This window comes from Seriola aureovittata, chromosome 9 (assembly GCF_021018895.1).
Source record: "Seriola aureovittata isolate HTS-2021-v1 ecotype China chromosome 9, ASM2101889v1, whole genome shotgun sequence".
NCBI lineage: Eukaryota > Metazoa > Chordata > Actinopteri > Carangiformes > Carangidae > Seriola > Seriola aureovittata.
The window spans coordinates 25,518,178-25,542,124 of record NC_079372.1 but is presented as its reverse complement, the minus strand read 5'-3'; the positions used below and the strand labels follow the sequence as shown (position 1 = coordinate 25,542,124).

At 39.3% G+C, this 23,947-nt stretch overlaps 1 protein-coding gene across 3 annotated transcripts; it reads left to right on the top strand.

Moving 5' to 3' along the window:
• The first annotated feature begins 22 nt into the window (after positions 1-22).
• On the top strand, positions 23-23,175 carry dnajc5ab (DnaJ (Hsp40) homolog, subfamily C, member 5ab). 3 transcript variants are annotated; one of them, XM_056385507.1, is made up of 5 exons: positions 23-177; positions 17,203-17,390; positions 17,788-18,001; positions 18,690-18,861; positions 19,161-23,175. In XM_056385507.1, exons 2-5 carry the CDS (start codon positions 17,284-17,286, stop codon positions 19,256-19,258), a joined length of 591 nt encoding a protein of 196 aa, XP_056241482.1. In that variant the 5' UTR covers positions 23-177; positions 17,203-17,283; the 3' UTR covers positions 19,259-23,175. The 3 variants fall into 3 exon arrangements, with proteins under 3 accessions (XP_056241482.1, XP_056241484.1, XP_056241483.1); XM_056385509.1 differs by lacking the exon at positions 23-177 and adding an exon at positions 381-400; XM_056385508.1 differs by lacking the exon at positions 23-177 and adding an exon at positions 9,630-9,691.
• The last annotated feature ends 772 nt before the right edge of the window (positions 23,176-23,947 follow it).

The following is a 23,947-nucleotide window of genomic DNA, read 5'->3' as shown; positions in this document are numbered from 1 at the left end:
ACCGCTGAGCCTGGATTGACAGCTTGTTCTTCCCCAGTGTAGCTGTTAGCTCCGTGCCTGCCGGCTGTTTGAATGGTTTAGCGGCGGACAGGAAAGCTGAACTGGGATGAGAGTTCTATAAAACTCGCATTGCTTAAAAAGAAGAAGAGGAACCAGACTGCCCGGGGTTGAAAAAAGGTAAGAAACCGTTTCCATTAGGCAGTGTGCTAACATTAGCCAGCTTTGCTGCCCTTGGATTAGTTAGCGAGCTAAGTGCTAGCTGGCTTATTCAAACCAGGCATATCGCTCCGTGTAGGCGAGGCTATAGACGTGCTAACCAACATGGATGCTGTGTGTGTTCCTTTGATGCGGTGCCTGGAGATTATCCGCTTTAACCGCGGTTTGATTCCCGAGCCGACCGGTATGTTCTAGTTTCGTTTCCAGTCACAAAATGAATGCCATACATTACCATCTGTGAGGGCAGGTGGACGCTGGATTCAGATCCCGGGGCGTCATATCGATTATTTTGCCCTGAAATGTGACTGATTTAGTCAGTCTTGAGTAAAAACAGTGAGAAGACACCACAGGGTAAATCCGGATTTGCAGTCTGTAGCCAAGTGAGGGGCCAATGTGTTTTTGATCTTTGGAAATGTTGGAGAGCCAGGTTCAACTCTTCCCTTGTAAGTTGATCAATAGCCTGTCACCTATTAAAGAAAAAACAGCTAAGTGCTCTAAATTATTTCCATTGTATTGTTTTAATGGGTCAGTGTCTATTATTGGTTTGCTTACGAGCGAATCTGAAATAGTTGGAGTGGAGCTGCTGTCTTTTTCTGTCCTCATGTGATGTGTACATGGAGTGGCAGGTGGTGTTACAAACCGGTTGACCGTGTGTGCATGTGTGAGAGGGCACTCATGTTTATGGCAGAAGATGATATAAACATTTCCTAATCATAACTTTATTATACAGTTGTGGTTTTGACCCTGGTCAGCCACTGGTTAGGGTGTAGTATTAGCTGCAGTTGTAATGTTTTTAACCATATTGCAGCTCAATCCTTCAACGAAATCATGTTGAGCATCAGTTCTTCCACCTTAACATGCAGCAGTGACTCTGAACACAGACCATGAAAAACTTGTTCCATAATAAGTGCGAACCAGATAAAAAATTTTTTATCATTGTATAGGGATTATTATTATATAATGCATTTTCTCCATTATGGATATTAAGTTGCTTTGGCAGATTTTAGTGGAACAGTCTGATGTAGTGATGTTGCGCTGAAGTTCTGTATCTGCATAGTATTGATAATCAGTTGTGAGATCCAACATTACTTACTTACAGTATATGTCTAATTTTGGATTTCTTCTTTTTGTGATGATTTCCTCAGGGAGCATGCCACTGAATTTAACTGTCAAACTAGCAGGAGAATAAAAGTAGAATAAAAGTAGAATAAGAATACACTTAAACATTATGTTGGAGTAAAGTCAACATCAATTAAAGAGCTGATAGAGTACAGTCATTTGGCAACTGGAAATCACTTTGTCTATTTTAAGACACCATGACCAGCGCTGTGATTAAGATAAGCTTTCAGTAAAAAAAGAGTTTTCTTTGAAGGCAATTTTCTGATGTATTTTAATAATTAGTGAAGAACAATAATGTATCAGCATCAGCTGCACAACCTACTGAACTGCTAGTACCTGAGGGTGTCCTAGAAAAATCTAATTACATAGAATGACTTGTTGTACATACGTTTGTATTAATACTTGCTCAAAAGTAGTAGATATTAATATCACTAGAAAAAATAGCTGTGGTTGTGCATCTATACTCAAATGACTGAGTACCCAATCTCACGGTTGTTATCTTTGCACACAAGCCTTTTTAGAGAATGAAATTATCAGGGACAGTGCAAAACTATTTTAACAGATGTTGTAATTCAACGATAGTGAATTAAGAGGCATGATCACTTATTTAAATACATTATGTTTTCACTCTTAAAGTGGTTAAATAACAAATAAATTGCATCAACTGCAAGGAGTGTGCTTTTCCTTTAAACAGTCATATCTGAGTCATTTTCATTTTACAGTATGTGGAGGAAACATTTGACCAAATCATATTATTTTTCTGACTCAGCTGGTCTGTGTGAGGGTTGAGTGAAAGGCATCATGGTGGATGATGTCATTAGTGTGAGCTCTGGTACGAGTGGTCATCAGTGACTCATATAAAAGCCAGTCACATCAAATCAGGTTACAGAGCAGTAGTAGGTCAGAGAGGGAGATTATCACCGCAGCCACACTGCAGTTACACTGAAAGGTAAATGTGGTTCAGTTCGCTGGTAAGAACTATGGCTGCAACAAACGCCTTTTTCAATTATCAATTTATCTATTTAATCATGTATTTGATTACTTGATTATTGGCATAGTCTATGAATGTTACAAAAAAGTGAAAAATGTCTGTAACAGTTTCCTTGGTGATGTCTTCAAATGTCTTGTGTAGTCCAATATTTAATTTTCAATGACCCTTAAAAAATAGCATCTTGTTTCTGGTCTGTTTTTAATTTTATTATAGATACATCATTTACCTAATTCATTATGCCTATTCTTAACTTCTGCAGCTTCATGTAGCTGTGGTGCAGTGTAACAGTTTCCTGTCAGAGTGTCTCTGCTGTGACCCTTGAAAACCTAAAATTATCCCCCAGCTGGAATTCCTACTTTGGCTCACTGGTGTCTGGTATTGATATTTGTATCCTCATACAGAAGGCTGCCACAGTTCATATTCAGTCTCTGACATCAGAATAAAAACAGTTGCAGATGACTGCAGGACCTGAGCTTTACACACTTTAAATAGATTGATCCTAATTTTGCATATCAGTTGATGAGAAAGAGACCAGCCCAGTGTTTTTTATTGTATAGTGATATGCTCATATGCATTTGTTGCATTTTCTAAAGAGAGTCATTGCACAGGCTCACAGAAGGGTGAACACAGGGGCTGCAACTAATGAGCATTTTTCATTATCGATTCATAGAGTATTTTCTCACACAATCAATTACTTGTGTTGTAAAAAAAAATCTCAGAAAAAAGTGAAAAATCCTTGTTGGAATCAGCCCAGCCCGATGTAATATCTCCTAATATCTTCTTTTGTGCGACTAACAGTCTGAAATATTCACTTTGGTATCATGCACTAGAGATCATCTCGCAATGGGATCACACCAACTGCAATGACTGTCTGACTGACCCATGGGTGCTCAGTAGTCATTACTACATTATTATGAGTACTCAGTGCTCATGGTTTGGACCACACCCATCTTCAAACCCATCCTTAAAATTTGATCCCAACTACAGAACCTGTAAAGTTTCATGACAGTCGGGACACTATCGTTCTGACAAAATGTGTCCACCGACAGTCAGACATATTAACACCTACCAAAGTACTCAAACCCACCTCTGTGATAGTTTCCGTCACAGTATGTTTCTCCAGGACCACATTTTGCCATGATGACGCACGCACACACGCACACACGCACGCACGCACGCACGCACGCACACACACACACACACACACACGCACTGTGATTGTTTTTTGCTGGTTTATATCTTTGTGAATTAAATATCTTTAACTATTGGTTGCACAAAACAGGCAATTTGAAGACAACACCTTGAGTCCTGGGACTTTTTTGCATATAAATAGATAGTGTAGTTATTTTCATTATAATCTTATTTTTGTATGTGACTTTATAAATATGTGTAGTTTAGCTAGAGCAGCCATTCATCTTTGCAGGTGTTTTCCTACTTCAGAGCTGCTGACATCCAGATGAGCTTACCTAGGCTAATCTTACCACACTAGAAAAGCAGGTCAGTTTTTCTCACTGTAAGTAAAGAAAACGATAAGACTGCCCTTATCTACAGGTGTATATATCCTAATCAGAGCGACCACTGATCCCCTGAAGGAAAAACACAGTTAAGTTTCCCCTTTTGAACGAGAGATGGTGGCTACTAATAGCCCCAGGTCATGAGTCTTGTCATGAGCGTGTCCTCTAGATAGTCCTGTGATCACAAGTCACACGGGGCTGTCAAATATTCACCTTCACTGTCCCCTTCTCCTGCAGCTTCACACTTTCTGTCTCCTTTCCTCTCCCAGTCTGAACCAGTTCCTTCTTTTTTCTCTGTCACTCCATCTCTCACCCAGCTGTCTCCCCTCTGTCAGCCTCTGTTGTTCCACCCTCATCCTCCTGACTCCCCCACCCTGTCCTCACTGTCATTCCTCTCCTCCCTGTCTGAGCTTCAACAGTGATTCCACCTAGATTTGCTCTGAAAGATCATGGATGTGCTGTACAGTGTTTTCTTTTTCATGACGATGAGTTCCATAGTGAAAGTAAAAGCATGACAAGAGAAGCTGTGATGTGAGAGTTTCACTGCAACTGGAAACCTGTTAATTAGCATTAATTTGCCCAGAGACCCTATTTTATCAAGATCAGAATAAACAGCACTATTTTTAGCAGTGCAGGCTTCACAATTACACCTGAGCTGAGCGGTACAACAGCACTCTAGTTGTGGAGCACTGAGCGGGTCTGCCAAGCAGTCAGTCATACACACCATGTCTTGCCCAGGGGTTATCTCAACTGTTGGAGAATTTAATGGTGTTTTTCATTCATCTCCTCTGTTCAGGTCTTCCCAGCTGTTTTTGGTATTTAACCTGAAAACCTTCGATTGTCGATTGTACTGCTGAAATTATCAGTTGATTAAACAATTAGTCGAATTGTTTATAAATTGTGCTCATTGGTCTTAACATCCTGTAAACCTACTAGAGCTGCACCTAACCATTATTTGCATTATTGATTATTCTGTTTGATATTTTTTCAATAATTATATATTATAGATATTATATTAATTAATTATTAATTTAGTCTATAAATGTAAAAAAAAAAAAATAGTGAAAAGTGCCTATTAAAATTTCTCAGAGCCTAAGTTGGCATCTTCAAATAGCTTGTTTTATCTAACCACCTGTTCCAAATATAAAAATATTGAATTGTTTCAGCACTGAAACAAACCAAATATTTTCATATTACAGCCTTACAAATTCATTATTTATAACTAAATACTGTGACAGTGAGTGGTAACTGCACTCCTTCTATTCTGTCTGCATGGGTTTGCCCAGTGTACCTTCGCAGAGTCCAGGTCATTACTGTAATGTTTCCTCTCTGCACTGCTGGCATCGGTGTGTCCATTGAGAAAGCTGATGCATGAATGCTGACAGACAGCTGATTGGACATTAGCTAATGAATTGGATTGGCCTTTTTGCATCACAGCATCCCTCTGCCAAGACGCAGAGACTGATGGGAAAGCAGGCTGTGGAGAGGTTTGTGAGCGTGTGTGTGTGTGTCTGATTTGTATAAATATATTTGCTCGAAATGATGGCCTTGTCAGCACTTTGTGCTCACTGTGATTTTTGAAGAAGTTAAATATGTTAGCCCTCAGATTTATTTATTATGCTCAGCTGTCCAGTTATGATTAGCCACTGACTACCACATGCCATGATACAGTATGTAGTAATTATTTGACTTGGTAATGTGACTTGCAGTTTCACTTGAAGATTTTTCACTGCTGAACCCAGAGGCTTCATCGGTTAATTACCAAGCAGACGATGCTGAAAGGTACTTATGCGTTTGTCCTGTGTGACTGGAGAAATCGGTGCCAAATTACCCATAACACTTCGCGCTTTGGGTTCATTCTCCATCATCATGTGGGATGTTTTCTGTCTGAGCAACCTGCACCACAGGTTTCTTGGAATAAGGTGGAGATTCTTAGCGTCAAGTCACATATTCGTCTTGTTGACATCATGTTCAGTGGACACAAAAACTGTGGTGGTTGTTGTGAGTTTGTAACTGCTGCTGCATTGGTTTGATCCATGATTTTTTGCCATTTTTGTGACAAATCTTTGCTCTGGCACAGGAGGATGATGTCACTATTTTTAATCTCACCTATAAGATCTCAGGTTGGCCCTTTTTCCAACCAGGGAAGCTTCCAACAGTGGGCAACAACATTAGACCTTTTTGAGTGGCTGAAAAAAATTATTCCTACCTTCGAACTGTAATGTCATTGGGTCTCAACAAAAGGAGATGATGCAGAGTATTACAAATGTTTCTTTAGTCTACTCTGAATGTCATAGTGAATGAATGAATACTAACATGCACCAGTGACCAGTTTCCTGCTCTGCTCGTGTTTATGTGACAGCTGTATTTACTGAGGTCACATTACCGTCTATTGATTGTCGTGTGTGTGTGTGTGTGTGTGTGTGTGCGTGTGTGTGGTGTGTGTGTGTGTGTGTGTGTGTGTGTGTGTGTGTGCGTGCGTGCGTGCGTGTGTGTGTGTGTGTGTGGGGGGGTGTTTGTGTGTGTGTGTGTGTAACCTGATCTCAATGAATGAATGTGAAGCCGCCCACTCTCACAATAAGTAATCAGTGACTGTCTGTTTGTCTCTGAATTTGTTTTGCATTTACATTTTACTGGACATCAAGTGACTTGTGGTATCAATAAAATCACCAGCTTTTCTACTCTCATACCTGCAGGGAAACTTTTACTTTAATTTTTGATTGTTTGTCTTTTTATTGCAGCTTCTTATTTATTTTATAAAATCAGAAACAGAAGAGGAAAAATTAGAAGCTGAAACCAGGAAATGCGCCTGTTAATTGTTAGCCAAAACTGGTGCATTTTAGTATTCATTCAATCATTATTTATTCATAATTTCAGTTATCATATGTCTTTTATCTCTCTCTGTGTCCAGCTTTTGAATATTAATAATTATGGTGATCATTAAGCAGCTAACATGAGGCCTGTGAGTGAGTAAAAGACTTGGTCTGGTGTTTATCAAAAGATTTTTGCTCCTTTTATGAAAGTTGTATTTTTAAGTGCAGAGATAAGTTGAGATCAGATTCCTGGAAGATTGTTTAGAGATTAATATCTGAGCAGAGGCTGGAGTGTGTCAGTGTAAAACGCTGCACATACAGTCATCATTTCCTTATTATTACTATACAATATAGGAAATTGAAACTCCCTGTTTTTCTTCTAAATGAGCAGTCTCTGTTTTCCATAGCTTTATAGGCCAAAGTGGCCTTAAGAAGCAGATTTTTGGTGTGTGGCAATTTGTAAAATGTTTCAGGAGAAATTCATTAATAAATGGTCTCCATATAAAACTGTTGTAATCTAATGAGGAAGAAAAGCAGGAGGAAACTACAAGTGAAGCATAAATTACTCTTGAAGAGAAGATGGTGTTTGGAAACGGAAGCACAAGGAGAAGAGACATGGAAAGGGGTTAGAAACAAGGCAAATGGAAACCAATGAAGAGAGGTAAAATGTGGCAAGAGGAGGAGCGGGGGAAAAAACTGAGAATGAGGAAAAAGAGGGGAAGAGATGGTGTGACAGTAATGAGGAAGTGATGATGAAGGTGTAGAGCAAACTCTTCCTGTTCTACACCTTCGTCAGAGGAAGGTGTGATGATGGTGAGAGTGATGGAGGAGAAGTGATGGATGTGGACTGAAGAAAAGGGAGGAAAAGGTGAAGCAAAATATCTAGTTGCTGATTAATTTCCTGTGACTTAAATTTAGTTTTTTGAGCTGCAGACAGATGTTCATTACATTCAAAGAAGGACACAGCTGGAGATGTGTGTATGTGTAGCATCCACAGCTTGGATGTTTACATTTATCAGTGTGAGTCATGTCTATAGGTTGATGCTGAGAGTCTTCAGGTGACAAAGATGTCCAAGAAAAAATAAAGAGTACAGTTACTGCTCCCCTAGTTGTGACTGTGTACTGTGATGAGCAGCGGCCCAGTCCAGAGTTTGTTGTTCAGTGTTTTAAATGTTAAGTATTGTGTGCAGGCGTCAGCAAAAGAGAGGGAGACTTTGAGAAGTTTAATATCCTCCCTGCATAATTTAAATTCCATTTGCATTTTTCTGTATTTCATTTTGGCAAAGAACAACATAAGGCTGGCAGTGTGTGTGTGTGTGTGTGTGTGTGTGTGTGTGTGTGTGTGTGTGTGTGTGTGTGTGTGTGCGTGCGTGTGTGTGTGTGTGTGCGTGCGTGCGTGCGTGCACAGATACACAGACAGCAGCTGGTGGCTTGTGTAGTCAATAATACTGACTAATGATCCATGTCTTCCCCACGAAGCAGCAATGAGGGAAACAGAACAGCTCAGAATAAATGAGAACAGAAATATGTTTTTAAAAATTTTAACCAAAAAATTGCTGTTTTATTGTCTCAGCAGTCTGTAAATGTGGTGTGAAACATTACACACATTATTGTAACTACATTTAGATACATATAATATATTAAGAATTTAAAACAAACATCCCACCAAGATAATATTCTGCCTATTAAAAGTGGAGTTGCGTTAATTCAGGAGTGTGCATGTTCCCTGCTCCAAATCACATGCCACCTCTTCTGCAGCTGTGTGTGCTCTGTCTGCAACACCTAATATGTAGGAATATATAGGAAAGCAGCCCTTCAAGTCAACAAAAGCAGGATGGCTACTTGCTATGGTGCAGCACGTGTGTTTTATTCTACCTGCTTCCTCCTTATTATTAGTATTTAGTTGTTGTTGTAAAGGGGGAAGAAAAGCACCAACCAGCAACCAGCCATGGAGCTACAGCAATGGCAGAGATAGTATTCTATGTTCATTAGATTAAAAAATTGTTCAGAAGATGGAGCTTCCCGCTGGGACCTTTTCTGAGTGAGTGCCTGTTAAGATTTCAAGCATAGCCAAAAATCTTGTGACTCGTGACTTGTTATTGTGGCATGATCTTTCATTCCTGTATGTTGTACTTTCTTTTCTTTTTTTATTAAATTGTCTCCTTCCTCCACCATGTCATGCAGTGGTGTCGTCACCTATGACCCTGAAATGATCCATGTTGTTACTAGAGATGGGTACGCCATTATTCGAGTAGCGTTTAACTACTCGCGCACCAGCGCACGCGTTGTTTGTGGCTACAGTAGTTCAACTCCAGTAGCGTTACGTGCACCATGGCAGCCGTGATGTCGAGAAATACTAAGATAAAAAAAAAAAAAAACAGCGTTAGACTTGCATGTCATTTTCTCCGACAGCCAATCAGAAGGCTTGGTCAGGGAAGTCTGTGTCCGACTGGAAACACACGCTTAACTTTCCGCTTGTGTTTCCAGTCGGACACGGACCTCCCGTATTTCTTTATTTAAAAAAAAAATACGGATCAGGCTTTTTTTTTTTTTTAGTAAAATAATATAATATAATCGAGTACTCGTTCATAAGTTAATGAGAGTACTCGAATATTTAAATTACTGAAAAAGCCCATCCCTAATTGTTACTGCACTGTACCAGCCGTTACTTGAAATAAAACAGTCGCCATGGCAACAGATTGTTAACATGAATAAACATGTTTCAAATAGTGAATTCCTCATTTTGATCCAATTTTTTTTAGTCCTGGGCCTGAACTGTGGCATCACAGAAATACAGAAACAAGACAACTGTAACAACAACACACAAAACTTTTAGTCAATGATTTCCTGTTAGATTCACAAAACAGTGACCTCAGTATGGAACAGCTGAAGATGATGACAGTTACATAACAGTCTCCCAAAACAACCACACATATACAGTGTCTAAGTAGAAGACAGTGGATCTAGGTGTTGCTGCTGGGAAAGAGCTTCGGTGTTTGGTGAATCTTTTCTGGATAAACAGAGGTTTAATACTGAAAGTAAGGACACACACACACACACACACACACAAGTATGCCTTCAGGAATGGGATTTAACAGGGACCGCATGTTTACCTGTGGTTATAGTGTACACCACAGTATTAGCAGTCATTATGTTGCTACAGTACTTGTGTAGATTTGTCGTGGCAAAGCCAAGTTTTTGGTAACTTATGAATAAATGTTTAAATGCAAAGTTCTTACTGTGCAGGGAGCTACATAAATATGTCAGTGTAAAACACAGAGAACTATATCCTGCACATTTTTCACTGTCACAAATTGAATTCATAACATTTCTGAGTTCAGTCAGTTACCACACTTCCCTCAAACCCCTCGTGATTCTGACATATAAACATATTCACAAGCCACTGTTACATAACAATTTTCTGTAGATTTTGAGATAGTGACACTTTTCTTCCCCACAGGAAGTGACTTATCAAAAGCGTTAAAGACATGAAATGCAAACTGTCTTATAAACAGCAAAGAGCAACCCGTTTATTCAGACAGAGCCGAACAACCAAACTACCAAAAGATCTTCTGCTTCCCTCTTCATTTTTGTATAATACAAGCGTTGCAGTTTACTGTTCTTATATTATCTCTTGCTGTGTGTGTGAGTGTGTGTGGAGTGATGGCTCCTTTTAAGATGACAACAGGATCGCTGGCCTATTTTCTCAGTTTCCCTCACACACACACACACACACACACACACACACAATATAAGAGTCAAAGAGAAAAGTGCACACACAAAAGCATCAACGGTGACTCTAGCTAAACACACACACACACACACACACACACACACACACACACACAATATAAGAGTCAAAGAGAAAAGTGCACACACAAAAGCATCAACGGTGACTCTAGCTAAACACACACACACACACACACACACACACACACACACACACACACACACACACACACACACACACACACACAAACCATGATATAACTGTCATACTCTCCTATCATTTGGCTGGTGAAATGTATGTCTGACAGGAGAACTGCTGATGTGAGTCCCAGTAAAGGGAAGTGAGTCAGTCTCACATCTTTCACCCTCAGTAATCTCTTTATCATCTGAAGTAAAACTCACAACTTCTCCAATAAAAGCTGCTGCATCTACAGGGACCAGCACACTCTGTCAGAACAGCTCAAGCAGGGACGTAACACATCAGCTATAAACACTTTTGATTTCTGATGCACCACTTCTCTTCTAGTGTAATCCAGCCTGGGCTGTGAAGCTCCCAGTTGTGAATGTTAAATTCATGTGTGGAGGATGTTTGATTTTCATTTTATTTTTTCCTTTTCTGTGTTCTTGGTTTATCATTTTCCCCGGGTAAAAATTGGCTTTATCAGAAAATCTGCAGGCATCTGTGTGACCTGACAATGACTTCTGATTTGAACCTCATGTTATTTATTTAAATCCCCTGTGTTTTTGGTTTGTTGTTCCAGTGAAGAACAATGCTTCTTAAACTTTGTTCTTCATCAAAGTAAAGAAATGTGTTTCCAAAAGGATGCTTCAGTGTGTTCAGCTGAGCTTCTTAAAATCATCAAACATAAACAAAGCCTGTTGGTTAATAATAGTACATGGTTTGTTGCATCGTGTTGTACAAGTGCTGTTTGCTAAATTCTTCTATTTTACTTTCTTCTTTAAAGCTTCTATTATTTTCTTTTCTCTGCTTTTTTGCAAGAGGATTTACAATAAACTGAACAGCTCCTTGTATGATCATGGATTTGGTGCAGTCAAGCTGCATCAAGTCACAGAGAGTATACAGACAGCAGCATCTCTGGCCATTTTACAGATTTTTCACAGGCTGTTTGATTATGTTTTGTTTGTTATGGAGACAACACTAACATCTTCCAGAGCACAGTTACACAACCTTGGAAATTACAAAGTACAAAAACAATGTGAGTGATGCTCGTACACCGATGTTTCTGCCTAGGTTCTGAACACATGCAGTAAAGCATGTGAGCTGATGTTAGAGACTCAGGATGGCTGGGTAATAGGGGAAATTTTGCCGCACTGATCATTCCACCGAGGTGATCCCTTAAGATATGTATTGTTTTCAGTTGTGAGTTATCCTGATGCAAAGGTGATGCTGAATTGTTGCATGCTTTCTTATAAGATACACTAATGTTTGTTTTTTTCTTTTCAGGGTGTCTACTATCTCAGTTCTGTAGATTTTCTCCTTTGAGTGTTGAAGAATCTGAGTGTTGCTGGGATGCTCAGGAACTTTGATTAGAACAGAGGCGCTGGTTTGGGTTCAAATGCTGTTTTTATTTACTGACATGAACGATGGAATGAAATGGGGAAAAAAATCATGTTGCGATTATTTTTTGACAGATGTTGTGATTGCAATAACCACTATTTAGTTTTTTAGAAGGAATGGTCATTTTTCATTTAATTTTCACTGAAAAAAAATATAAAAATGATGATGATTGGATTTTTGCTGGGATCTGTAGAATATGATTTGTTGGCCGGGGAATCTCAGTAGCACCACTGTGCATTTATATTACATTTACAAAAGTATGTTGTGACGCATTTTACCTTTATCAATAATTGTGGCTATTTCGATTAATTGTGCAGCCCTAGAAGGATGAGGCGTGAACTATTGACAGAAAAAAAAGATTTATTGGCACAGCACAGATGCAGCAAATAAAGATGAAAATGTTCTTCATTGCAAATGTAATAGGGAAAATATACATGTATACAAACCAATAAGCAGGACTGTTGTACAATAAAAGTTAGACGAATAGATAGAATAGACTTATTTGCTGTTTTAACATCATAGTAAATTTAAAGTCTTAAATTTTGGTCGGATAACACAAGATATTTCGTGATATCAGCTTCTGCTCTAGGAAACTAGAGATTAATCGATTATGAAATTGATTGTTAGTTCCAGCCAATGTTGATATCTGTATAAAGTTCAAAAAAATTTGCAGAGGATTTTATTTGATATTTGATACTTGGTAGTCTGAGGATTTGCATGGTGTTTGACAGTGTGAACCTAAATGGAACAAATACAGACCTAGAGTCAGTTTCTCCGCTGTAGTTCGGACTAAAGAGAAACAGCTGTGGCAGCCAGAGCAGCGTGAAGCAGGCGAGCTACAACTACAGCTTCATTGCTCAGTGAAAAGCCTTCAGTGGATGATATTGAGTAAAAAAAAAAGATAAAAATAGGTGAAAGACTCAGGTGTGTAAGGTCATATTAAGTCTCACACTCACAGTGTAAGACACAGACCATCTGGTGTCATCATCGTTACAGGTGTGTTCATTCTCTCCGCCCGGTTTATTCCTGTGAATTTGACTTTCAGCTCATTCAACAGGACAAAATCTCACTGGCTGCTCAGGTTGGTTTAGGCTCACCGTGGTGGTTGGCTGTGATTATTCACCACACACACACACACACACACACACACACACACACACACACACACACACACACACACACACACACACACACACACACACACACACACACACTAGAACCCTCTCTCAGTTAATAATCCCTGGTGTATGGGTGAATCGCCCTCATTGGTTAATCCCAGTCAAGTGGGAGGTTTATCTGTGTTGTGACTGGTTAATCCGAGGCACAGTGGTAGGCGGGATTTAGGGAGGTGTTAAATCGATGTGTTGTCAGGCGTGTCGTGTCGAGGCATTGTAGGGTTGCCATGGCAATAGCGGCCATCTGGTGCCATATAGGGCTTTAGAGAGACTAATGGCTGACACGCAGAATTAGGACTTGTTTTAATTTCATAGTTATTTTGCTATTTTTTTTATCTTTTATCCTTATTCCTCTGAATCTGACTTTTCTTTAGCACTGAGTGTGTTTGTTTATGGTGTGTATCTCTTTAGACTGAGTCTTAATCCACACTATGTCTTGGTCACATCCTTTGTTTGTTCAAGATTATCCTGTGTGTTGATGTAACTAGCCACAATCTGCTATAGTTCACCTCCTCCCAGTCACTGCCTCAGTTTAACACACACACACACACACACACATAGAAAAACATCTTTGCAGGATGAGTGATAGAGCCGGACACCTGGCTGATTTTGGCTTTTCAAAGAAGGGTAAATGATTAATCAATCAACAGAAAATAAAGAAGCAACTATTTTTTTCAAAATTAATCTTTATTATCAATTTTCTCAGCAAAATCAAATTTAAGATTTTGTCACAGAGAGTATACTGCAACATAGTACTACATACTGCCTGCTCTGTAGATATCTTCCTTAATACCTAAATAATTGAAGAGATTCTTCATATGAGTTTTTTTTTACACTCTAAATATCGATATTGGCCTTCAGCCTCCTGTACTGGTCAGAATCCTCACTGTGTTTTCACCTTTAAGTTTCTAAAGTGTGGAATTTGGCTTTGTCGCTTGCTGGAGTGGAGTTGTGCAGTGAGTAAAGTTATAGCACTTTTCCTTAATTAACAGGTGGACAATAAATATGAGGAGAAAGGAGGAGTGACATGAAACAAATGTCCCAGACTGAAATCAAACTGCAGTTTAACCACCAAACCACCACGATACCCTGAACACATTGGTTTTATTACTTCAGCCTCCTTATAAATGGTATCACGACACATATCACATTTTATTAGATGTGCAAAGTTCTCTGATGGGAACCATGTTCTTGTTAGAATATATAGCACATGAGTCATAGTGTGATAATTGCTCATCAGAGAGGTGTTGCTCTGATGTGAAGACAGTGTGCAGCTCCTGTTGTTAATTTAAATCTAGCAGTCTTGTTTAGTGTCTGTGAGGCCGAATAGGCTTAGTGTGGTCTCTAAGCCGCTAACCCCCATACACCTGCTGTCTGGCTGGGTTGCACCGGCCACGGTTAGTTACTGCTCGGTTCAAAGGCCAGGAAGTGGATTTTTCATTCAGGATTCAGAAACCTTGTATCTTTTCTTTAACAGCAATTTTGTACATAAATTTCAAATCTACAAATAAGTAACCCAAGTTTAACAGTCAGTCCACCCATTGTGCAAACATTCACATGGCGTCTAATCAGCTCACTTCCTGCATGAAGCTGGTTTGTTATTGTTGTCGATGGGTGTGCGACTTTGTAAGTGTCTTGTGGTCTGGTTGAATTATCTTATGATGCCTGCTGTACATAAACCACGTGGCCCCACAGGAGATGGAGTTAGTGCTGTTTTTTAATATGTCTTTTCAGGGTGAACAGACCTGCAGTGCCCAGTATAACCCCACCTCACTCCTTCACACTCTTACATTCATTTAATCAGGCTTTTACCAGATGATTTAGCAGTAAGGCTCATATTGCATAACATGACCTTAACTTCTAAATCATCACTATTATAAAAGAGTGCAGCAGTTACAGCTGGAGCAGCCTGGACAAAGAAGCTACCACACTAGATATCCTGTATTCCTGTTGACAGTTCATAATGAAACTGCCAGGATCTAAACACTGACTGACAGCAGCGGTATGTGTCTTAGGTCAAGGTAATAAGTTACTGACTTTGAGACAACAATGAGCCAATTAAACCAAAGGAACAAACTGGCTAAACAGCCTGTGGATAGCTTCATTATCGACACACCTGCCCATTTTGCAAGTCATTTAATCAAGACAACTTTAATTAATTCAGTCATTAAACATGTTTTTAAAAGTAATTGTTCACTCTCCAGGGTGCATTTTTTATTTATTTATTTTCAATTCTGCTTGATCACTCTACATGTTTTTTATAGAGGTTACTGTGATTGTGAAAGCAGCAACTGTCATGCAGTGTGACCTTATTGTGGTATCATGGTGATACTCAACACTTCCTTAATCAGTTCTGCAGATAAAGAAAGACACTGTCATCCTTTCATGTTTCATCCACAATAGAAATGTATTTGGCTTCTATATATTTAAATATAAGATAACAGCTGACTTACCAGAGCTGACATGGTGGAGGAGGTTAACTAATCAGCTTCACTAAGGTGAACTCTGAATTTAGGGTATTGCATGACATGATGTTTATGGTGGTAAAACCATGAGTTAAGGTTTATATTAGATTGTGTATGCCTGTTGTGGATTTTTCCCTGGGAAGTTTTTTTTGTGTGTTGACTGAAATGATGTTGATGCTTGATTGTACGTGTGATATTGCAAAGGGTTAATATTTGCATGGAGCTAATAATGTTTAAGTTTACAACTCCTTGGCAGATAAGACATGTTAGGCTACACCATCTGCGGCATGTCATCCAGCTAATAAAAATAACATCAATTTACCGTTCAGGTAACATACCTTTAACCACTGTGACCTTCTTCCTGGTTACACTGACAGTTCTACATCAAAGCCTCCTTTTTTCACTGTGTCTGCCAGGAGCCACCACGTCTCCTCCTTTCACTAAAAGTCAGGTTCATTCAGGACACAGACTGTAAATCTCTCTGCCTTATAAACCTGTCTGTCTGGCTGTGTGACATGAACTTAGGTTAACCAGGTTTAACTCATTTATTCCTTTCTCTTCCTCTGCCCATCACACTCTGAAATCCCACAACACCATGTTAGCAAAGTCACTGTCACCATGTGGCCATAAACATTCAGTATATAAATGAATATATTGATAAATTATATTTTGTCTCTATCATTACTTCCATTTATGCTCTTATGGTATTTCCTTAAATATTATAGTAATGTTTCTACATTCACACAGGAGCTGCTCTCATGCAGTCCTGTATAAATACTTCTGACTAAAGATGTTCTACAGTCTTTCCACCTGTCCCTGTGAAAAATGCTCAGCCCTAGATTTGTTACCATTTAAGCCTCTGTAAAACCAGGAAGGAAAAACACTGTTCAGTGTAAAATATATCAGCAGCAGAGAGTCTTAATGGTCGTCCTGTACTCGAAAGTTTGATTTGACATTCGGAGACTGGATGGGACGGAATAGTGATTGATTCTGTCCATCACACAGCGAAAGGTCTGTCGACATTTATGTAGAATAATTGAATTTTGATTAGTCAGTTAATTGATTTTCAGGAGACAGAAAAATGCCACAGATTCTGTGTTTTATATCACTGTGAGCTGAATATCTCTGGGGGTTTTCAGGGACGTTGGTCGGTTTAAAACATGATATCTGAAGGACCTTGTCCTCTGGGAAACTGTTTAACTGATCACTTTTATTGACAATAACAATCAGTTAATTAATAAACTTATTTGCAGATTAATCAATAAGTCATCAATATAAATATTTTTTATTTGCCCCCCCTGTTTAAACACATCACAATTATATTGAGATATTGTGATTTTGTACATTTGAGATATTGACATTTTGTAGATCAAAGGATTAATCGATTAATCATGAAAATAATCAGCAGTTTATTTGGTACTTAACATAATCATAGTTGCACCCCCCATTGTAATTGTCTTGTTAATTGGTCATTTAATTTATCTGTATTGTTTTGTTTTTGTTATATACAAGAGAATACGTACAGTTGTAAAGTTGTTTTGATTTGAACCTCTGGGTCACCAGCTCCTTTGTCCTATCTTCTTGTTTCTCTTCCTTGACAGGTGAGAGTGAGAGAGTGATAGAGCAAGAGAGCGAGAGAGTGAGTGAGTGAGAGAGAGAGCGAGCAGAGAGAGAGAGAGGCCATGGAGCAGCAGAGACAGAGGGCTCTCTCCACATCAGGAGAATCGCTGTACGCTGTGCTGGGAGTCGACAAGAGCGCCACGACAGAGGACATCAAGAAATGTTACAGGTATGATCTTCCACACCAGCCCCTCAGTGTTGGGAGTGACGCCATCTTTGATACTGATGTGTTATGTTGGACACCACTAGAGGGCGTCAGTGGTCTGTGTCCTACTCTTTAAATGGGTCAAGTGGATTGACTGAAATAAACAGAAGTTCATATTTAAAGACCATTTTTAAACGGTGACATTTAGATAGGTTTTAAAGATGTAAACTGTTGTTTTCATTTTCCCCCTGCTTTTAAAGACAGTTCAAACCAAAGACAGGTTTGTGGTCATTTTCTTTACTTAAAAGTTTTTTAGCTACACCTGCCACAGCTCCATATTTTAGAGAAAGACATAGTAGCACAGGGTGCGTGTCACTTTACTCCTGTGTCTAAATCATCAATTCCCTCTGTCTTTTCACAGGAAACTGGCTTTGAAGTTTCACCCAGATAAGAACCCGGACAACCCAGAGGCAGCTGAGAAGTTTAAGGAAATCAACAACGCCCACTCCATACTGGTCGACGCCACCAAGAAGAACATCTACGACAAATACGGCTCGCTGGGGCTCTATGTCGCAGAACAGTTTGGAGAGGAGAACGTCAACACCTACTTTGTTCTGTCCAGCTGGTGGGCCAAGGTAGGATGGACTGAACGGGACCAGCTAGCTGTGCTACATTATGTCTTTGTTTTTGACAGACTTTGAAGTGCAGTCAATCCCACCTGACCCCCCAGTGCTCCCACTACATCCTCCCTCCTTCAAAACAGTTTACTCCATGTGTCGGTCTAAGAATAAGTCGACCAATACAGATCACAATGAGATATACACAAACAATATTTATTTATTTTATTAAGATTCTATAGAATCTTAGGATAAGTGAATATTAACACTAACATGAATAAAAAATTGTCAAAAATAATAAAAATATAACACAGAGGTTTGGCTGTGCTCCCTGGTTAGTCCAGTCCTCACAATAGTATACAATTAGCTTTGACTATAAAATGTAAACATAAGCCTATAAGGCTATGGCTGGAGTATTATTATTACTGTGATCTGAGCTGCATCAGGCCCATTCAAACAGGTTCCCCCAGATTTTCTTTTCAACATTTTCATGCATTGATAAAAGGAACTGACCAATTCCAATGATACTGACAATTTGGAATCAGTTCTCACTTGGAACCGGTTCTTGATTTCCATCACTGTCCCTCTGCCTCTGCTCTGTCTAGTCCATTAGTCCATGTTTACCACTGTTTTTTTAAATATCTCTTTGCCTCTCTCTCTCTCTCTCTCTCTCTCTCTCTCTCTCTCTCTCTCTCTCCTCCCTCAGGCCTTGTTCGTCTTCTGCTGCCTGGCCACAGGTTGTTATTTCTGCTGTTGCCTGTGTTGCTGCTGTAACTGTTGCTGTGGTAAATGTAAACCTCGGCCGCCCATGGACCAGGAGCCCGAGTTCTACGTCTCCCCCGAAGACCTGGAGGCCCAGATGACCGCTGACGAGAGAGGTGAGGACCGGGGGCGCGTGGATGACGCCTTGTTAGACTGTTATTAGTTGAAATAGAGATGGTAGCACTCTGGATCTTTGTCAGCAAGTTCAACTTCTAAACATGACGTTTGTTCTTAGTGGACATGTGCTTAATTTGGAAATGCAGCATAAAGTTTTTGTCTGGTACTGCAAGGAAACATGATTGAGAACACAAAGTACTGCAGGGGACTTACAGCCCTTTTTTTATCTTTCATATTTCGTTCTTTATGGTTTGTCAGTTGAAGTTCGCATGCTTTTGAATATGTGTTTTCTCCCCAGATGGCGGTGAGCCCATCGTGATGCAGCCATCCTCAGCCACAGAAACCACCCAGCTCACCTCCGATGCCCACCACAGCTACAGGACCGACGCATACTAAACACACACACGCACACACACACACACACACACACACACACACACACACACACACATATATATACAAACAGACATTCAGTTCACATCTGACAAGTAACCACAGCTACAGTATCAACCAATAACACACACTGCTCCACCACAATCACAGGACTGATACATACTACACAGACACACATTAGCAACACTTTATTTGTCAGTTCATCCGTAGCATTAATTATTAATTACACACACACACACACACACACACACACACAACACACACACACACATATATATACAAACAGACATTCAGTTCACATCTGACAAGTAACCACAGCTACAGTATCAACCAATAACACACACTGCTCCACCACAATCACAGGACTGATACATACTACACAGACACACATTAGCAACACTTTATTTGTCAGTTCATCCGTAGCATTAATTATTAATTACACACACACACACACACACACACACAAACACACACACACACACACACACCAACCAGCAAACAATACATTACTGACAGTTAGCATTGGCTCACCAGCTCAGCCCAAACTTTTCCCTCTCTAAATTCAAAAAGAGGTGGAGAGAGGAGAGAAGAGGAGGAAAGAAGTGAAAGATGAGGAGAGAAAAATAAACTTTTAACACTGGTTAGACAAAATGTAAAGAAACATGAGTGATCCTGTGTGAACTTCTTCCTACACACACATCAGACAACCAGTTTTATTACGCAGTGTAACAGTCACTTTAAAGAGTGACAGACGCTCACAATAAAAGGCTGTCAACAAAAATAGCAAATATGCTTTATAACAATCAACATGATCCAAATGTGATCAGGAGCATGGACCCCGAGTTAAACAGGGACATACCAACTGTCTCACAGCAGGGCAGCATTAAGGTTTTAGTATTGACTTTGCAAAATTTACTAAATACATTAGTAGATGGTTTTAGCTGTAGGAGGTATAAACTCCTTTTTTTTTTTTACACACTACAAAAATTATGAATAGGAAGCATGAAAACGGCTGAAGCTCAGCACAAAAACAAAGTAAAAGCCTTACAATTCCTGCTGTTGTCGATTAAACAGTGGGAAGTGTAGTACTGGAAGATAAGTAACACTAAAAATGTGCAATGAAGTTTTACAGTAATGCTTTTGTCATGTGAGACAAATTGTGCCATAGTCGGCTTAAGGCATAAAATTGTGTTTTCACTTCTTATATTTCTTTTTCTGTAGTTTGTTATTGTGAGCACCAGCACGGTCCTGAGAAAGACGCCTGTCGAGATGTTGTGGAGGGAGGTGGATGTTCTTCTTCTTTTGTTGCTTAAATCTAAGAGTTAAGGAAGCCATTGCGTGTAATAAACTTTATATTGTTGGTTGTAGCTGTAAAAACACGTTGCATCATTTTTGTCAACTGCCGATATAGGACACATGATTCAGCACTTTGTTGTTAATGAGTCAGAAACATTATTTTCTGGTGCGTGAGAAAGAAGCTGTCTCCTCCGAGCTCGCTGGGAAACTTCTTCTCGCTCTGCTCCACGCTGGCTGGAAGTAGGTCAGTGACCCTATCTTTATGTTCTGTGAGGAGCTGATAGGACTTGGTGGGGGTGGGGGTAGAGGTGTTTATTTGTCCTCAATACCCTTATGAACATGATCACAGGACACACAACACACACCCACCCCCTCGGTATGGAGAGGGCAGCTCGCACGTCAACAGGTGCCACACTGGCATCGATTCCCCCTCACTTCTCTTAAATCAAACAAAAAGTGGTGGTTCAGAAAGTTCAGTGCGTCTTCATTCTGAAGTAACTGCAGGTTTTGCTTCGGCAGACGGATGGTCCCTACAAACCAACAAGTTATCACAAAAGTCCGAGACAGTTGGAAAGAGATTCCTAAAGATTTGAACTAATTATGTTTGATGAATGTGGCCTGTAGCCTCCTGTTAGCATGTCAGCTCTCTCTGTCATCCAGCACAGTTACCGCTGCACAATTAACCAGAGGAGGTTTCAGATTCTTCTGGAAACTGTGCAGCTGCTGGGACTGAATCTTAACCATCCCTTGCACGTGTGACCATGACTGAACAGATAGCTGGAAATCAACACCAGCCAGCAGTCAAGTAATACTGCAAATGTTTACTGTCACTGGTGGGTTTTTTTCTACTCCATCCAGGGTCCATGGAAAGTCTTGTAGTGATCAGTTACTCTTATTATTTAATGACAACATAATCACACTGCTTCAGTTTCACAGTTAGTCACATTAACACAACTGTGGATTCAATGCGATCCTCCTCCTCTCTCTCACTTTCTTCTTCTTCACTTCTTCCTGTGTGTTCGCTTTTCCTTCCACATGTGAAGGACTGAGCTCACTGGTTGACATTTAAAGCTGAGTCCAGTGTTACTAGTGCCAGACGTTACGTTACCAGTACATTACCATATATTAGTGACCTTTCGCTGTCCCCCTGAAGGACATACCACACACACACACACATACACTGATTGAGCCCGATTTTTGTTTGTTTTTAGTTTTCAATTTGTTTTGTGAGAAAGTAAAAGATACTGTACATGTTGTGTAAACTGTGTGTTTAGATTTCACTGTATTTCTTTGAGGAGGTCGGAAATTTGAACACTTTTTTTTTTTCTTCTGTTCATCTCTGTAGATTTGCTTTTCATTGTTTTTCTTATTTATGTTAATGAATGGAGGATATCGATATCCAAAGTCTTACTTGTTTGTGTGGCAGCAGTTTAGCAGATTATACAATTCTCAAAGCAAATGGAAAGCAGTTTACATCAGACTGATTAGTTAGGGTATGATTTTCCAGAATAACACTTAATTTTTTGTAGTTCCTCTTTATTTGTGACACACGAGTATCACTCTCACTGCTATTGTAGAAAACACAGGAACATTGTGGTTGTTTGTGTCAACTGTTTAATTTTTGTAAGAAAAAAAACAAAAAAAAACCCTCACACCTAGATCCACAGGCTAATTTGCTGACTATATTTCCTTTGATTGCTCAATCAAACACACACTCATGTATTTATACATATCATGAGAAAGTGCAATAAGAGCTAAATAAGTCTCTTCCATGGCTGCCCTCCAGTTCTAGACTTCCAATTGCAATTTTTAAAGGTTTCAGGAAATCTGCAGGTTCACAAAAAATCTTTTAAAAAACGTTTTAGGCCACAAAGAAGAATGAGATCAAGTTATGAGACGTCTTCACCATTAAATCACACAAATTCTTTTAGATCAGTACAAATCAGAGTTAACACATTTGAACACAGGTTGATGTCGGATTTTTATTCCTTGTTTCGGTTTTTAAGTTTGTCCTCAAATTTTTCAAATTATATTTCCAGTCCAATTTTGGATTAAAAAGATCTTTCAGGAGCCGTTTTAAAGGGTTTTTATGAAACCTGCAGATGCTCTGTTTTAACCAAATTTCTCTTCACCTGACTAGTTTTTGTGCTTCATGTCATGTAATCACTGCCTACTGAAATGTCACATTGTTAAATCCCTAATCCCTGATATATTTCTGTCATTTCTCCTCTTTTGACCAAACATGCAGCAGTGTCTGAACAAATGCAGCGCGGAGTCAACAAACTTCCATTGTTAGATCCAAAACAATGACATGAATATAGCAACCAGATGATAATAATATTGAAGCATTATTTTATTTATTTTATTTTTCTTATCTTTTTAATAATTGATTAACGACTAGCTGGTATGTCAAGGGGATGTATAGCATTTTAGATGTGAACCATTTTGACGACATGACAAAATGGCAGACCTGCTGTATATACACGCAGTGGCACAGTACATACAGACGTAGAGTTTTCTGTTTTTAGCATGGACTAATAATGTTTTCGTCTGTCAGGCAGACGTATGGGTAAATTAAGTATCTGATGTACTGTTGTAAAATAAATGTTTCTGATGCTTCAGAGCTTCTTTTCTCAATGTGAGTTTCTTTGATTAAAAAGTGGAAAGCTTGCATTTATGACCTCAAATATGTCTGTATGTACCTTATACTTATCCCATGAAATGTGTAGTGCAATGTAATCTGCACAGTAGTAATAATGAATGTTGAGTGACTACTAATATCGCCCAAAAGAAGCATTTATAACAAGGAAAGAAGGGGGCCTACATTACTTCCCTGTTGGACACCAAAAGGCACATTTGCAGTTCCCAATACAAGATTGTATGGATCAGGAACTTATGAAATAGCTCAGTTTTCATAAAGAAATGTTGATAATCCTAATAATAGAAATATAAATTGATGTGAAAACAAATTCCCAATTCAAACAAAAGTTTATTTAGCAGCTACAAACCACACTGACCTGCATTCTTGGCTTAATATTTGCTTTGAAACCATATTAATAATCATGAAGCTTTGTAACAACTACCAAAGCTATGTGCAACATATCCAAGAGGAATTTATGTTTCTAATGCAGAGCACTTTAAAGAAAGCTTCTGAGATTTAGCATTAGATTCCTATAACACAGTGGTACCCACAATAAACAGTTTGACCTGGTGTGGACTGACAAAAAAAAGATCAAATCAAAACCGAGATATATCATCTTTTATTCCATGCATTCTTCATCCTTGACAAATCCTGGAGCCCACATTACCCACAATACAACTCTACCACCTCCAGTCTGAGATTTGTGCATGTTATGCTAGTAGTGACTAATGTAGCCTGAGACTCACCTGAAGCTA

Coding starts and splice junctions, on each gene's coding strand:
- dnajc5ab (XM_056385507.1), top strand. CDS start 17,284: ATGGAGCAGCAGAGACAGAGGGCTCTCTCCACATCAGGAGAATCGCTG. Junction 17,391..17,787: donor GACATCAAGAAATGTTACAG/GTATGATCTTCC, acceptor GTCTTTTCACAG/GAAACTGGCTTTGAAGTTTC. Junction 18,002..18,689: donor TGTCCAGCTGGTGGGCCAAG/GTAGGATGGACT, acceptor CTCCTCCCTCAG/GCCTTGTTCGTCTTCTGCTG.